The sequence below is a fragment of the Lepeophtheirus salmonis genome, chromosome 14 (genome assembly GCF_016086655.4).
Source record: "Lepeophtheirus salmonis chromosome 14, UVic_Lsal_1.4, whole genome shotgun sequence".
Lineage (NCBI taxonomy): Eukaryota > Metazoa > Arthropoda > Copepoda > Siphonostomatoida > Caligidae > Lepeophtheirus > Lepeophtheirus salmonis.
The window spans coordinates 18,612,667-18,630,861 of record NC_052144.2 but is presented as its reverse complement, the minus strand read 5'-3'; the positions used below and the strand labels follow the sequence as shown (position 1 = coordinate 18,630,861).

The 18,195-nt window shown below is 32.9% G+C and overlaps 1 protein-coding gene and 2 long non-coding RNA genes across 7 annotated transcripts; 1 reads left to right on the top strand and 2 right to left on the bottom strand.

Moving 5' to 3' along the window:
- The first annotated feature begins 760 nt into the window (after positions 1–760).
- On the top strand, positions 761–13,752 carry cyst (rho guanine nucleotide exchange factor 18 cysts). 5 transcript variants are annotated; one of them, XM_040724420.2, is made up of 14 exons: positions 761–1,259; positions 1,973–2,522; positions 2,935–3,036; positions 3,292–3,342; positions 4,681–4,908; positions 5,117–5,428; positions 9,382–9,429; positions 9,503–9,749; positions 9,852–10,319; positions 10,382–11,484; positions 11,567–11,759; positions 11,813–12,062; positions 12,126–12,361; positions 12,731–13,752. In XM_040724420.2, exons 1-14 carry the CDS (start codon positions 1,085–1,087, stop codon positions 12,992–12,994), a joined length of 4,227 nt encoding a protein of 1,408 aa, XP_040580354.1. In that variant the 5' UTR covers positions 761–1,084; the 3' UTR covers positions 12,995–13,752. The 5 variants fall into 5 exon arrangements, with proteins under 5 accessions (XP_040580354.1, XP_040580358.1, XP_040580355.1 ...); XM_040724421.2 differs by lacking the exon at positions 3,292–3,342 and having other exon boundaries at positions 801–1,259; XM_040724422.2 differs by lacking the exon at positions 2,935–3,036 and having other exon boundaries at positions 802–1,259.
- On the bottom strand, positions 947–1,729 carry LOC139907279 (uncharacterized). Its single transcript, XR_011783761.1, has 2 exons — positions 1,602–1,729; positions 947–1,351 (listed from the first exon to the last, which is right to left on the bottom strand). It is a non-coding gene; the product is annotated as an uncharacterized lncRNA (long non-coding RNA).
- A 963-nt stretch (positions 13,753–14,715) lies between the features above and the next one.
- Positions 14,716–15,800, bottom strand: LOC121129318 (uncharacterized). The gene is made up of 2 exons (XR_005868414.2): positions 15,143–15,800; positions 14,716–14,943 (listed from the first exon to the last, which is right to left on the bottom strand). It is a non-coding gene; the product is annotated as an uncharacterized lncRNA (long non-coding RNA).
- Between the last annotated feature and the right edge of the window lie 2,395 nt (positions 15,801–18,195).

The window sequence follows — 18,195 nt, the reverse complement described above, 5'->3', positions numbered from 1 at the left end:
ATAATTCATTAAGGTAATAGTAATTAATTAGTCCATTTAGTTCTCTTTATAATATATTCTATGGATAAAATACAGTTTATTATTTTTTAAGAATCTAAAAGTGACGTCATAGATGTTTATTTTTTTAAATATGAAAAGAAGAGAGTGGCCGGTAAAATAGAGAGGGAAATATTAATAAATATTATAATTTATATCATATCATATCACATATGTATTCATAGAATACTAGAGTCTAGTATTCTAGACTATGGACTTTGATGACCTCATGTTAATGTAAAATGTTAGTATATCAATGGTCTGCGTAAGTAGTTGTCGTTGTCGTTAGGAGAGTGACAGCTAGCAAGAAGAAAAAGAAGGGCCCTTTAGATATAGAGGATGGAGAAGCAAGGTAGAGATAGAAAGAGCGCGTGTGTGCAAACTCCAAAGGTATCTTTAAATGAGGGAGCTAGAGCAGAGAGGGCTGGAAAGAATTCTGATCATAGAGAAAGAAAAATATAAATAAAGAGGTGACAAGGTATGCAAAAGACTGTTGTATTCGTTTCAGTTGTTCACTTTGGTATGTTTAATGGGTAATATTCTGCCAAAAAAGCCATTCATTTTTAGGCGGATTATTTTCCTTCCGCGCGGATTTTAAAATATATAATATCAACTAGCAGACTCAACACAACAGCTGCATTATACCTCTCAAGATCAGAATATTTATTATGTACCTGCCTAACTAAGCCAAGTAGCCAAGTGTAAATCCTTGTCACCTCTATTTTTTATTTTTCTTTCCCTATGATTGTGATCCATCCAGATGGAGTGGATCTAAAATGTATTAATATAGAGCTAGAGAGAGATCCACACACTCGCAGTTTCCCTTTTTTCATTGGGATTTTTCTTTTATATTCTCTCTTTCTTTCGTATTGACTTCTTTGGCCAGAAACTAAAAAGTGATTTGATTCAATTTCCATCTGAGCTCAACAGACAACAACCACTACTCTGACTTTGGCTCCGTGTTTTTTTTCAATCCATAATTATTAGAAGGAAAGTGTCTTATGAGTCCGTGTTGTTCCCAAGAGTTCCTGAAGCAAGATCCATCAGCATGAATAAGTACGGTCTTCATTGCCATGGAAGCTCCAAAATGATAATGGTCTCGTCAGACGAAGCTCCTGATACGGGAGAAGAGAGCGAAGAAGATCTCATCACTAGTTATTTAGGCCATGAATCCGCTTGTGTCCTCGCTTCACAACAAGCTCATAATCATAATCGCATCCTGGGTAATAATTTGATGGATTTAATTGGCTCGTAGCCTTAGTTCTCATATATCATAGATTCCATCATTCCCATTCTAACTCCCATTTTTCATTTACTGCAAATTAAAAGAATTGAAATGTGAGAAGTGAGAGGAGTTCTTTTGGGCAAGGAATGGAATCTCTTTCTCCTCTTCTTTTCTCTCTTCCTAATGAATTAATAGGCCTCTAATATATTGAGGAGGTGTTCCTATTCCATTTTTTCATACATGCTTATTATGGCTACTAATACTTTTAATACTTTTCATCTTTGAAGAGGGAATATATATCCTTCCTAACTTCATTTAATTAATTAATGAGATACCTTACTTTATATTAAAAAGAGGAAGGCCCATAGCCTTGTTGTTCTGTGCATCTCCCCTAAAATCAAAAGGAATTCAACTTTTGGAGTAGTATTCCAAGTCATGTGGATTATTATATACACGTACTTTTGAATCTTAAAGACGCTCTCTCGAATTAATTTACTTCCTCTCTTATAATTATCTCATCCTTCCTCGTACATTTCGATTCTATAATAAAAGTAAAATAAATAAAAAATGACACATGGATATATTAAGTAGTAATATATCTAGTTACACTCTCTTAGCAGTAGTTGAAGGAGGAATCTATTCTAAGCAAGAGTTCTACTCAATATTTTATTATTTTCATTTCTTATTATAATATATGAATAATTATTCCAGAGGAAAATTTACTTCAATTATCCGAAATCCATGAAAACATTCAGCGAATGCGCATGGAAAATGCTGAGGCATCAGGGAAATTACTTTTGGGTCCTCGGATATCCTCTTCTTGCCCTTCCTTAAACAATGAAGAAGAAGAAGAAATCATTCCTGAAAGAAACGAAACGGATAAAAGACTCCCCTCCTCGGTAACTACTCCACCCTCCTCTTCTTCCTCAGCCTCAGTTCCTCCTCCAAATCATACCAACAACACCACTAATTCACATAGTACAACGATTGGAGCCTTGACGCGATCCAGGAGGAAAGGAGGGTCCAGCAATGGAGTGACTGGGGGTAGTAGTGGAGATAAGAGGAAACACAGAAGTGGAAGAAGGAGAAGTTTATCTGTTTCGAGTGGTGATTCGGAAGGGGACACAGTTGATGGAATAAAGGGAGCTCCCCGGCCACGATCCTCATCCAGTATTGTATTTGCTCGCTCTACATCCGGTGCTCCAGACTCTGCCTCACCTACATTTGTCAAACCAGAATCCGGGAAAGGGGGACATGGAAGGTAAATAAAATCATATTTATTCTTCAGACATACCGACCTATAGTTACTTTTTGTGCTTTTTGTCCCTTGGGTTTTGTACGGAAGTTGCTGTCAATAATTTTTGGGAAATATAATCTACTATCATTTCTGAATCTATGAAAACACTTTTGTATGTACAACATTGTAGAATGAATGTATATTCCCCTCCTAAACATCAATTATTATTATTGCACTCATAATTAGTAAATTGTTCTACTAAGGAGAGATAAACATGTTTTTTTTGTTACGTATGTGTTTTGATTCAGTATTATTTATTAAATGATTAACCCTTGTCATTTTATGACTTACATGTGACTGTATTTGATTCAACTTGTGCCTTTGTATAAGTATTGATACTATTGTTAACATCATCTATGTACCTAAATTATTTCAGAGCTAGAAAGGGGTCTCACCTATTTTCTCATTTACCAGCTCTACAAAAATCCATTTCCACGCCTTCGATTGCAGTTGATCAGACTCGCAATGGAAAAAATAAGTAAGTTATTCTCTTAAAAATAAAAGTATATAGTATCTTGAATTTCTTAAGTAGAGAGTTAAAAAAAAAAAAATTAGAAATGTGTGCACGTCCCCCTCATTTGTCTAATAGATGTTTATGTTTTAATCTTTATTATACAGTAGGTTTTTTTTGTTCAAAAAAAAAAAAAAAAAAAAAAAAATGTAAATCACTTTAATAATAATTATTTAATGTTTTTGAACGCAATTTATTTATTTTATTTGTTATTTTATTTAGTTTACCTGAACCTACTCATCTTTTTATTCAAAAACTTATTGAAGATCACGAGTAAGACTTTATCTATTTTTTATTTGACACTACTTATAGGAGGTATTTATAGTCTAATCCGAATAAAAACAGCCCTAATGCCTGGTTGCACCACTCAATTTAAATTCAATTCCGCATAAATGTCATGACCTAATAGTTTAGTAGTTAAAATTCAAGTTGAATTGATGTAGTTGGTCAGAAATATTACTTCTATTCAAAGTCCATTTAAAAAATACTCATAAAAAATGCGAAGATAGATATTTATAATTAAAAACTAAACAAATTTAGTATATAAAATCTGTCATTTTTGTTATGTTTTTGTTAATAAAGTTTAAAGTAAGATTCTTCTTTTCATCTCACCCCAAGGGCCACGACAGTCAAATCTCTCAGACCCATGTTTGTATATTTATTACAGACAACACAAGAGATACATTTATGGAAGCAATATAATAATAAATAAATTATAATTTTTGAATGTCTTTGAATTTGATGAATTTGGTTTTGATATTGAATGGTGCCATTCTAAGTACCAAAGAATTAGTATAAACGTTGTTCATACGAAAAGTCGTAACTGGGGTAGACAATTTGTTTCTGAGATAAAGAAGTTGATTTTATACGGATTTGATTGTATTTACATTATCAAATGTTGATAACATGATTTAGAAAATTAAATCAAGGTTATTTTATTGTTATACGACTGTCTTATATATTATTAAGTGCCAACTGTATAATTATATCCAAATTGATTATTGTTTAACACTAGGATGACTGAAATATCGTTTATTTGACTTTTTATAGTAAATTATTTTCATTAAATCCTCAAAAAATTGCTTAAATCATTTTGATATTTATAGTCTAATCTTATGTTTAAGCCAATCTTCCAATTATATTTATTAACTTTTCGGCTTTCTAAAATTATTTGAATACCCTAAGATGATTTGAAAATTCATTTTGATTTGTACATTGCTGAATAGTTCGCAACAATGTAATTATCTATGAATGATTGCAATTAAAGAAAAGTGACATAATTGAGGAATTTCGTTGGCAGAGAGAGATTTAAATACATCAAAGTGATGTGGTAATCAAAAAGTGATACTCTATTTTTTGTCTCTATTCTATATATTATTTCTAAAAATTATTTGTTACAATTAAAATTAATTTGAATTACCTAGTCATAAAACTACTCTTGACATCAAAGTTTTTATATAAAACAACACATAGTCGAAATGGACTCCCAGAGTCCCCTTTCAGTCATTCTACTTTGCGTTAATCATGTATCTTATAAGTAGTGTTACCTATCTTTTTTTCGTTACCTCATTTTTTATTTATTTCCATCATTAACTAATTATATTGGTTCAGATGGGCGTCTAGACGCTTTGTAGCCAGTGACTCTGAGTCTGAAGAAGATTATAATTTGGTTCAACATAATTCCTCCTCTGCAAAAGTTGCGGGTTCGAATCATCATCCTCATCAACAACACCTTCATCGTACAATCCCAGGAGGAGGAGAAGGAGCCCCTCCACTGCCACCTAATCAGAATAATTCCAGCCCGCAACTATCATTAACTGAGTTTTTGCATTTGCCTGAGTAAGATGATTGATGTAGCTTATTTATTTATTTCATTTTTTTTATTTTAAAATGTTGTACTTTTGTTCTTTTTTCCTTTCTATTTACCTAGTTAACTATAGAAGATGTCCCCTTAATTGTATCATCTACTTAATGACATAATGATTTTCAATTTATTTACATATTTAAAGCAATAAAAATATCAATTTCTCTTTATTTTTAATACTAGTCCTGTATTAGAAGATAACGATGATCAAAGAAAGAGACGACGGAAGAAGGAACGATCCAGCATATTTTTTCGCAAGAAAAAAGACAAAAACTCTTCTTCTTCAAAGTCATTTCAGCAACCCTTCTCGAAGATACAGTCAGTTTCAGCTATGAATTCATTCTCCAAGATTGGAAACATAAACCATCATCCGCCACATTATATTCAAATGATAAATAATCGCATTCCATCGCATAGTCACAGCATGTCAAGTCTTCGGAAATCCTCTGCTGGTTCATATACGAGCAACTTTTATACGGGCAGAGGAGATTCAGGGTAAGCATCCAGCTTTATATTTGTAATTCACCAAAATAATTCCATGAAAATTGAACCAAATTAACTTTACAATGTTTAAAATCGTATTATCAGTTATATTTCAATCAATAATAATATATATAAAAAAACAACTCACGAGCCATAATAATGCTATTTTCCCCTTCTAAACTATTTGTATGTTACAATCAGAAAATGATAAACAGAACATATTTTTATCCAATAAATTATATCTGAAAAAGGAACTCGACAGAAAGTTTATGTAACAACGTTTGAAACAAATCTTGATGTCATGTATTCATAAAAGTTTTTTTCTTTTTTATTTAAAAATCTCTATCATCATAGTTTTATTTTAATTAATATTATGATAATATTGTAATTCAATATTTACGTATAGGGGGGGGGGTACCCTCTAAATACTTAAAAAAGTTTTAAACTTTGAATGACTTATATGACTCATAGAGAGTTAGAGATATCATTGTAAAAAAAAGTCGTGATAAATAATTATTGATTAATTGTAAACAATGTTTGTTTCAAACCATTTTTGGTGATCCTTTATTTACGAGAGAAAAAGACGGATTTTAGTTGAAGTCAAATTAAACTTACAAAATGATCGGGTATTGGACAAAAAATGATTTAGTTTATCCCGTATAATCTATCAGAAGCAAAAATTAGGATGGGATGCCATACGCATTCCCGCTGGATATCTTTGTTCTTGCGGGGAAGTTCAAAATTAATTGCAGGGTCATTTCCTATGATGTTTACACAACAACACCATATCATGTTTTATGAATTGGTTATTGTTCTTATAAATTCCTATATATAATCAACATCTGAAAAAAAATCAATATCGGCCAATTTATATTTTATAACACTGAGAGTTTCAAACCGTTCGGTATCTCTATGAATCCAATTACTTGAACTGTTGGAGATATTAAAGAAATTTACTAACTGGAAATGAGACTTGATTTCAATTCGAGAATAGTCGCGATTTTAGGATTTGCTAGCATACTTTTTAGTCAGATTTTCCATTATATATACATACACAAGCAAAATATTAGCCAGTGTTGCTCGGGGGAGAGTTATGGTATTTTTACAGGCAATATATCACCTGTATATAATATTAAATGTATTATTATGAATTAAAAAAAAAGTGTTATAAACTTCAAATAACATATCAACATTTTTTGGCATTTTTTCTTTAAACGTTTGATGAATAAAATTTAAAAAATATTCAGAAAATGACTGATATTTCAGTTAACATCAAATATTATGTGTCAAATTTATATGCAAACAAATTTCCAGATAAATTTATACAAACTTAATTTTATCTTGGAATCCAATATTCCATTGGAAATCTATTTTTTGTTTTTGCACATGAAAAAAAAAATATTGAATAAATTTTGAAAACGTCGTTATCCGTAAACAGGGGAGAGGGGATCAAATTGTTGCCTACTTTAAACCTTGATAACTTGAAGACGACATTATCAAATAAAAACCCGGTTACCAAATAGGAAAGCTATTCTCGTCAGCTGACGATGAATAGTTCAGTTAGCATCATGCCGTCATCATATGAGGAGACAAAGAGCTATAAGTGGAACGAGGAGCTTTCGAGGTCCACCGTAGTCATGGCATTGGTTAATAATGGAAGTGAAATCTCCAATTCAACGATTGCTTCTACCTTAGGAGTGAATTTACGGACTGTTCAGCGTATCCGTAAGAAGCTAGAGGACACCTGGGATGTTGATGCCACCATAAAGAGGGCGCCGACAGGAAGGTCAGGGACACCGACTTTGTCGACAAGGTGAAGAAGATGGCTGAGGATGACCCTACCAGGTCCATGAAGGCCATGGCAAGGGATCTGGTCTGCCATGAGAAAACAATAAGGGACTGTGTACCTGAGGATTTAAGGTGCAGGAGCTACAAGATGCAGGTGGGTCAGATCTTGATCTCAGAACAAGCTCAAGTACCCAAAGCAGCCCGGGATGCTGTGGGTTTTCTCTGATGAAAAGAATTTCTGTCAAGCCACAAGTGGATAGCCACCTGCACCAGCCATGTGAGGAAGGTAATGAAGACCAAGTTCCCTGCAATGGTCATGGTGTTCGAGGTGGTCAGCAGTGAAGGTCATGTTATGCCTTCCCACATGTTTGAAACAGACCTAAAGGTCAATACAGAGGTCTACCTGGATGTTATAGAGAAGGTGGTTCTGCCTTAGATCCAAGGGGTGGCCGGAGACAGGCCCTGGGTGTGGCTACAGGACTCAGCACCCTGCCATGTGTCCAAAATCTCCATGCACTGGTTAACCGAGAACTGTTATGACGCCGTAACCAAGGATTTGTGGCCTCCTAACTCTCCCGACCTTAATCCTTGGGGCTATGTCGAGAGACATACCAACAGACATTCCCATAGCACCAAGGCCAGCCTGATGGACTCCATCAAGGAGGTATTCGGCAACATGGACAATGAGATGGTCAGAAGAGCCTGCGGCCGGTTCAGAGGCTGTATTGAGGCCATTATTGATACCAACAGTTATTATATCGAATGAATGGCTACTCTATACCTATATGCTTGTCATAGTTTTGATTTTTAATAAAAAAGTTAAGAAATGTATATTTTGTGTTGTTTTTTGTAGAAAAATATTTTGGCGACAATTTGATCCCCGCTCCCTGTAGTTGTTTTTTTAGACGCCAGTCAGTCACTTTTTGATTTGTAACTAAACCCCCTATCTAGTCTCCTTGAGCTCCACAAAACAATTTTTGTGTTAAGGGTATATAATTAGCCAGACCAAGTTCAAACATACACGATATATATATAAGAGGATAGACAAAAGAGCTATGATTTAGACGTTAAGTAACATCAATTAGGTATTACTAATTTTACTTAATAAACGTACGGTAGTATGTTATAGTTCGTTTTTTTTTTGTTAGTGTTGATTAAAAAAAACCGATTGAATTGATGCTTCAGTCTTGTGTTAAACATTTACTATAAATTGGGAATTGACTTAAATTCAAGTCGAGTGATGCAATTGGGGCTAAATATTTTGCAATAACATTTGTAACAATGAATCCAATTCAATTTTATTAAATTCAACAAAAAATTCAAGGCTACAATAACCCTGAAAGTTTTCTCAATTTGATCATTATACCAAGACTCATTTTTAATTTCATTGTAGGCAAGGAAATGTATAGTACAGGGTATCCCCACTTATCGCAGTTTTTGGTGAAAAGAAAAATCCGCGGCAACTATGCGTTGTACGGCGACTTTTTTAGTACACATAAAATGGAAGAAATTATTTTTCAAAGGCCACATTTTATTATAATTATTTTTTTAGTATGGTTAGGGAATAAAAACAGTTAATTCATCATAAATTATATAAAATAATGCATGCCAGACAAGATACTTGTAAAATAAATGTAAAATTTAATCTAAATTGTGTATTTTCTTGATTTTTAATCCGGTCATTTCAATACTGTAAAACTTAAAAAATTAATCGGAGCTTAACCAATATTTATTCAGCAACCTCTTTGATTGGAAGTTTGTATAATAAGTAATAACCAAAAATTTTAAGTATCAAATCAAATACTTACGGAAATCTTCCCCCTTTCCAAAATAATTATAATACATAGGCATAGTTGAACCAACGCATCAACAACTACATAAATTCTTGTTTACCTCAATATATAGTTTTTTATAATTTATTAACATAATATAAAAAAACGCGATATGAGAAGAATATACTGCACTATACGGGAAGTCAGAATAATTCCACATACCGCATTATGCAAAATTCGTGGTGTTTGAAACTGCGTTATGCGGGGGCCGCCTGTATTTCATTTAGAGATAGACTTATTTACGGTCGGCCGGTAAATCTATAATTTGTACGACTATTGGTATCATCCAACAACATAACTTATTTTTATGGATTTTTTAGTACTAATGTTTCATTCATATTCCAGAAAATACGATGATAAAGACGAAACAATAAACTTGGATGATACCACAGGGTATGTAGAAACATGAACTTCATTTTACACATGCAAATTTCATTCATTAATACTTACATATATTAATTCACAGATTATTGGAATGTGAATTTACACCCAATGAGGAAATCTTTATAGAAGGAGGTCCAGCTGGTATACGATCCTTAGATACAGATCCTTTCCTCAAAATAGAAGAAGATGAACCAGAAAATTGGCAACAAACCAGACGTCCTGCCGATATTCAGGATTTTAGACCAATCGACATCAAGAGACAAGAGCACATATATGAATTCATTATTACAGAATCCAATCATTGCCAGGTTTTAAAAGTGATTCAAAAAGTACGTTATTTTTTTATTGGGTTATTATATATTTTAGAGTCTAAATATGTATATAATAACAATTAATTAATCATCGACTGTTATTGTTACTATTATTTGCAGATCTTTGTGGAAGGAATGACCAAGTACTTAAACTTGTCATCAGATATCATTGATAGACTATTCCCTTCTCTAGATTTGTTAATTGATATTCATTTTAAGTTTCTTGAAGAATTACGTGTCAGACAAAATCAGGAACCCATAGTGGATACTATAGACGACATCCTTCTCTCTCAATTCAGTGGTCCTAATGCAGAATTATGGAGAAGAGCATATGGTATCTTTTGTTCACATCACACAGATGCTGTTTCAACGTACAAAGATATTATGAAATCGGATCGAAGGTTTCAGCAATTTGTTAGACAATGTACAGCAAACCCTCTTTTGAAGAAGAAAGGAATCCCAGAGTGCATTCTTTTTGTTACTACGCGCATCACTAAATATCCCCTACTTATAGAACCTCTCATTAAAACTGCCAAGGATAGGCCAGAAGAACAAAAGAAACTGATTCGTATCAATGATTTAGTGAGGGTAAGATATTCAGCTATTAAACCATTTTTGAGTAATTTGGTCAACAAAATACACTTTTATAGGGTATATTGAACGACGTTAACAGTAAGGTAGCTGAAAAAGAAAGAGAACAACGGTTAATTGAGATATACAATCGCATTGATACCAAGTCTTCCCTACTCCATCAGGGTAAAAAATTTAAAAAATCGGATATGTTGTCCTCTTCTCGTCGATTAATGTTTGAAGGGATTGGTAGTTTGCAGCAATCTCGGAACCGTAACCTACAAGTGAATATTGTGGTTCTGTCAGATATATTGCTCTTCTTCCAGGATAACAATCAAAAATTTGTATTTGTGACTCCTGATAATAAGCCTGCAATTGTGCCTGTACGTACGCTCATAGCACGAGAGAAAACAGGCCTGAATACTAAGGCTCTTTATCTCATTTCTACTTCTGAAACTGAGCCAGAGATGTATCAAATTGATATTCAACAGCCTCCTACTAGAGAGGAGTGGATACGAGGTATAAGAGAGGCAGTGGATGCTTGTTCTCCTGGATCTGATTCAGATAGTCATGCGGGTGTATGTGACGATGATCTTCGAAAATATGTAGAAGCAAAATATTTGAGAATGCGTCATTTAATGACTGAACTTCGATCTAAAGATCTTGAAGTTGCTCGACTCTTGGAAGACAAAATGAGAGTCATGGCTGATGCTTTTAGAGCAATAGGCAATAATAATGTTATTGACGACGAAAAAGTTCCGGATTATGTGTCTCTAGTCCAAGAAAAGGATTCCTCGTCGGGTGCAACTAAAGCTCAACTTTTAGAGCATTTGCAAGAGGTTCACAAAATTTCCAATCAATTATACGGTTTGTCCAATTCCTCTGTGTGTCTGAGTCGTAGTGTTAGCTCTGTGGGTGAACAGAAAAGTAACACCTATACTTGTCCTGTTTTACCCAAAAGAGCTGAAACATTTGGTGGCTTTGATCAACAGGCTGGAAGTATACCTACCATTCAGGAAGTTGGAAACTCAGCTGAAACTATAACGGATGGAAACATCCCTAAATCTAACGAAAACGTTCTTATTCAGTTAGATCCTGAGCAACAAAAAGCAGCTGTTAGAATGAATCATCATCTTAACTCACTTATTTGTTTAATATCTGAGCATTTTACAAGTCTTGAAAGGTAAACGTAATTCATTTCATTTCCTCTCTTTTTTAAAGAGGTGATAATTTTTAATGAGTTCTCCCATTCTATTATTTTTTAGTTTGAAATCAGATTTGAACGAAGCGCGAGATAGAGTACATTTAAGTGGTGGTCGTTATAAACATAATCAGCAATTGGAAGAACTGAGAAACCTTCAAGAACAGCTAACCCATGAAAAGTTGGAGTGGCAAAGAGAAGTATCCTCAAAAGAACAGGATCTTGATGATAAGAAAGACAAACTTAATAAAGCACAGGTAAATATGCATACCATTATATACTTTGTTCAATCTATAATGATTTTTTAAAGGTGGAACTTGAGCGGGAAAAGAAAGACGTTGCTGAACAACGGGATCAATTATATAGGAAATTGGAAGCTCTTAAGGCCCAAGGAATTGATTTTTCATCTAATATGACTATATTAAAGTCTGATCACTCAAATGATAATATTCATTCAGCCTCAGGTTATGTCATGAATCTCAAGGTACATGATGCCAATAGTTCTCCTCCAGTAATATCCTACAATTCCACAAATTCCGAAGATTCAGTTGGAGTAAATCGTAAGTTATTGACAATTCATTATCATTCATAATTTCATCGTACTGTCTTTTTTTATTCTGCAGAATCCCCGTCAGACCTGGTGGCACCCAGACTTCCCAACTCCTCATCAAGTTTGGGCTCCGCACATTCCCTTTCTAATCTGAATTTATTAAGTACGACGAATGAATCTAATCGTGCTCTCAAGGATAACTTGGAAATTAAGCAACAAATACCAGTTAAATTAAGTTCTAAGCTCTCCACGTCCATATCCAAAGAGAAATCTAAAAAGAGTTCATTTATATCCAGTGGTGGAAAGCAGGTAATTGGTTCAATATATTCATATTGAACTCTATACATTCAGTTAGTCCGTCAACACAAAAGCAAGATAGTATTGATTCTTTTTAAATGTCATATCCGAATGAAATGAAGAATCATAAATCAAATTAAGGGTCTAAAATATGGGGAACATTCCTTGGTACCTCGACCCTTCCCAGAAATTTTAGTTTAAAGCCCATAATTGTACAAAATATGTCAATTAAATGTTAGACCCTTTATATTTATGAATTAATAAAGTAAATTGGGAAATGTTCATTATCTAAAGGATTATTTTAAATTGCTTTTGTGTTGATGCAGTCATACAGTCTAATTGATATTAATTATTATATTTGTTTATCAATTGACACTTTAGTCTGGTAAATCAGGGAACTCTCTTGATTCCTCTGGAATTCATCAGTTGCTACCACTTAAATTAGTTGAAAGTCAGGATAAAAAAGGTTCCTTCAAATGCAATAATAGTTGTTCCAGCTACCAAAAATTATCTGATAGCCACCTTACCTCTGCTGGTAGTGGAGATCACGAAATATTTCACACACGATCTGGTTCTTCTCCTGTTTCAATGTCTCAGCCATCTTCGTCAAGAAAAACGGCGGAAGAAAAAGTTGTATTTTTATAAAACATTAGTTTGAATTTCTGAGCGCCATATAAAAACTATACGTACATATAATTTAAATAATGTTCTATTTTATTTTTATATACATACAATCATACAAAAATAACTATTGTATTATCGTACTAGTCTTTTAAGTTTAGCAAAGAAGAAGAGAGAAAAAAAAATAGATATTTTAAAAACTTGGTCATTTTTAAAAGAAAAATAAACCTACCACTTTATTTGTTTTGTTATTTTACAATAAAAATATGTAGAATATACTCCATGTTCTGCCATTATCCTTAACTAATATATATTTTTTTTTTGTCAACGGCAGCACTGTTACTTCATTGTTATTATTATTATTTTTTTTTTTTGTATTTTAGACAGACTACATGAATTATTAGTTACATATCTATCTAATATTGAGTGTTCTTGATACGAACCATTTTCTACTACATATACACACATTCCTTACTATTCTTATATACACATACATACCTATTGTTTAGTCTTAGAATAATAATTGTTTTATATCAACCCGCTCTTATTTCAACCCAACCCATTATTACCCAATGCATTGTTCCCCATATGCAGCATACAATACAAACCAATAATATCTTGTTACTTTATACATATATTATTTTATTTTCTCTCTCCATGTGTGATATTTTGGTAAACTCTCTTAATGAGTGATGATTGAAGAAACACTTTTTCATTATACATCCATAATAATATAACTTGTCTATATTTAACTAATTTTATGAAATAAAATATTCATACTATTCATTTTTTATAATAACTGAATCAGGTCGCTGATTAAATCAATAGTCCAAAGGGTAATATATATATTAGTGTTCAGACTCGGTCCAGCACCAAATTTTTTTCGGTTCTCTCTTAAGTGATTTTCTATAGATCGATAATAATTTTTACGGAAAAAAATTTCAAAAACCCATAGCTATTCACTAAAAATATTTTTTTTAGAAAAAAAAATCCAAAATCCACAGCTATGCACAGAAAATTCAAATTTTAAATTTGAAAAATTGAACTCCTAGTGTGTACATTTTGACCCTTGGATTAAGATGGTGTGTTCTTGAAAGAGATTGGTACTCTAGTGCATACATTATATACGAATTATAAAAGGTAAATATGTAAATGAAGGAAGAAGAGTATAAGAGAGTTTTTTAGTTTTAGTATGTATCTTCATTACGGTTGAGAAAGGAACATTGCAAGTAAGGAATGGCAATGACACAGGTTGTGCCCGTATCAGGTTCAGCGGTTCTATCGGTCCAGTTCTTTTTAATACATGATCAGTTTGGTAATAGACACTCAAAACAAAGGGCGAGGAAGTGATATTCCATACAAAAAGGGGTGCAACTACATTATACTCTTGAGTGCGTTGTACTCGAAGTTCCAATAGGGCCCTGAAAACTCGTATAAAGGGGAGGGGTCCTCAGTTTAAAATGTATTAGTGTAGAGCTTTGCATAGTGAAGTTTGGGAAACCGTGGCTTAAGAAATATTAGTCATCATATTATAGGCCCCTGACAAACTTAGTAGCGGACCTGGATCCATAATCTACTCCACCCCTTCCCTCTTATTTACACCGTTTGCTGCCTAAAACTACTTTTTCAGATCCATAAGAAGCGCCCTTAGCTATTTGAAACTCAGATACAACTGTATCACCTTAGCAACGTAAAAAAAAATCATTAGAAAACGGCGTTGCGCAATTGCAGAAAAATAAAACACATTTTCAGGAATCCTTGATAGTTTTATTAGACCAAAAACGGATTTTGGAATGTGAAGACTTGTAACTTAAAGATTTCATATGATTTGAATTAAATACTGAAGGGAAGCGAATTTTGACATCTTTCTCCTTCAACTTCTTCTTCAATTCCTTTATTTCTGCTTGATAGACTCCAAGTTGTTTGTATGTTGGTATTTCTTTCCTTTAGATGTTTTACCTCAGGAGAAATATCTGTAATACAAACAATTATTATTTTCGAAGGATAAAGTAACTAATGCAAATATATATAATTATAAGAAGTTTAATTTTCTTTAGTTGATGAAATTAGATTCATGTCCACTAAGTCAATTTCTCTATTTTCGGAAGTAGAAGGTTCCAAATAAGGAGTAAAGTATGTATGATCCTGAAATTGTGGAGATCTTTTTTTTACCTGAAATTCGAAATAAAAAGTTGCCCGAGATTTCCTTCATTATTAAATTTTCTTAGCATCAGCATTGTTTTCCCAAATAAAAATGGGTTTGTTGGAGTTTTTGGTGAGCCTTGGAACTTTAGGTTTTAGATGTTTAAACAATGTTGGAATGGCTTTAGAGTTGGAATTCCTTATTTCTTCAGAATATTTAGAGCATAATCAAGAATTAGATTATAGTTACCAAATATTTTATTTCATTTTTAGGACCCATTGCCTTCCAAGGAATTTGTCCGTTGGAAATGAAAAAGTGTCATCCCCTCAGCTCAAGAACGATTCCTGTAATCCACAGCGCACGACAAGTGGGCATACTTGGTGTATTTTAACAAAATATATTGCCTTTGTTGAGTTCTTCATCTAGAATATAGTATTAAATCTTGAATGTTTTGGGCCGTGACTCAAACACATGAGGAAGTCAGCTATCGTCAAACCGGATAGCCCGGTGACGTAACTCTACTTATAGGCCTCTGGTTTGAACAGGCCGTCTCTCCCTAGTGAAGACGGCGTTATCTCGCTAACAAAAAAATACTTTATGGATTTTGTTGTCAGCTGTCGATTCTCTCTTCTCCCTTGATACGTCATGTCTATTTCATAATTTATTATTTATCATAATTATACAGAGTAATAAGTTATTCTATACATATGATCTGTTTCCAAAAGAACAGGAATACAATTTCTTGTTGATCCCTCGGCTTTCATATATTATAATTATAGTTGATAATATTGTAGAGAAAAACGCGTGCGAGGAGACAAGGGGGAGAAAGACACATGGTATCATTGTTTAAAATACTGATGAGATTATCACTGATAATCACATACAAAATTAAACAATTAGAATCATATAACTAATAATAACAATAAATTATAAATACAGAATATTGAAATAATAGATTGATCCAAATAATATCTTCTTGTTCTAACATCGGAATTCAGTTCAATATGTCATAACTTGAGGTTGCAAAATACAAGCCAGACGTGGAGTTTAATCAAAAAGATCATCACCTTTTTTCCTTATGTGCAAGTTGCATATACAATTGTGCACAGGATAGATATATTTCTACCGATGATATTTTAATAATTATTAATAATAAAGTAAATCATAAAATAATGTTAGATTTTAATCCATATCTTCTTCCAATCTTAGTAAGAACAGTTTTTAGAATCCCACTTTCATCTATTTCATATTTATCTAAAAAAAGAAAAAAATCCATGCAGTCAAATTTAACTGATAAGACAATTCAGGCAACCATTCTTGACTTATTGTAGTTTTCTAACATGACATCGTAAAGATTTAGAGCAAAAGCTAATTATGTAGTAATGTCCGGCGATATTACTCCTTATTAAGAGCATCAAAAAGATTTTTTTCTCCGCTATTTATGCTTATATAACAACATATATACACAATTGGTAATTATAATGCTACACCCAATGCAACTACCACCGTTGTTGTGACCATTTAAGCAGTTGTTTTTGCCTTTTATGAGTTTTCTGAACACCATTTCTTGGAGCCTATCAACCATAGCTAAGCCTTAAGTGCTAAAGAAGTAATATTTATTGACTATGTAATATTGGAAAACCTAATGATCATACCCAAGTCTTTAAATGAAGAAACTAGTTGCGAACCATCCAAAGCTACTACCCCCGTTATTGTGACCATTTAAGCTGTTGTTTTTACTATTTAATGAGTTGTGTATCATAATTCTTGATATGTTTAGCTAAAATAGAATCATATTTTAGGGTTAGATTTAAAAAAAGATTGAATACTTACTGTTAGATAGTACAAAATTCAGAGTTTCATTTCGAAATTAGTAAATATTTTATACTTTTTACTGATAACTTGATCGTCATTTGGTGTGGACGACTCAAAACATTTTTATATGTATTTCTATAAATGACATCAGTACCAACATCCTCCATTAATTTAATGATGGCTCCTCGGGAAGGGATAGGTTTACTCGTGTATTTCTCCATAAATTTTTTGAACATAGATGATTAGCAATTGATAAGGTTATATTACATGCAATAAGTATCGTTGTGAGATCAGAGTTAAAGTATGACTTGATGTATTCATCGTCAAATTGATTTTATAGATGAATATCGATACTCTTATTATGAGATGAGGATAATGAGTGGCGTGTAATTCTAGACAGGGGACTAAAGGCACATTTATATCGACAAATCCAACAAACCATCTGTTTCTCATCCGGTAAGTATTTTCCAAATTCCTGGGCCTCCATTTTCATAAATCCAGACAGAAGGCGACGTCATTTTGGTGATTTTATTCAGTTATCTATCGACTATCACCATCTCATATTATGTTAATATTGAATAATAAAGGGGGAATGATAACGTTCATGATTGATAGAAGAAGATGTATATTATTTAATCAATGATGCCATAAGTAATTCTTCTTTTCTCCTCGCACGCTTTTCTATTCTTACCAAAATTATCACCCTTAATTATAATACAGTATCGAATAAAATACTATGTATTATATGTTACATATAATCTTATGTAATTTATTTTTAAAATGGGGAAGAAATAATATGACAGTTATAGTCTACGAGTATATAAATATAAATAGCAGTGGTATGATTGCCTTATTTGGCTAATTACCAGATGATTTCGGATGTTTTTTCTGTTTCTTTTTGGAAGAAAGGTTGCGTGGGGCAATAAAGATAACGACGTGTGAAAAGAGAAGAATAAGGGCGACCGCGTCACAACCACTGATCTATATAATAACTGGATGAACAACCCTATAGAATAAAAAGGAGAAAAAGAGTGAGTTACCCTTCTGCTGTTGGCAGCCATCTGGAGTACCTATTTGTACAAAAAACTGTGGCTCTACTCTTTACTTTTTCGTTAATAAGTTAATACAAATTATCGGTGCATACAAGATGTGGACTATAATGTCTTGTGTCGCATTTGGCTGTAAAAACAAATAGGTTGCTGGCAATTCAACTTCATATCATCCTTTTCCGACCCAGGATCCAAAGAGGTGCAGACAAAAGGTAAGG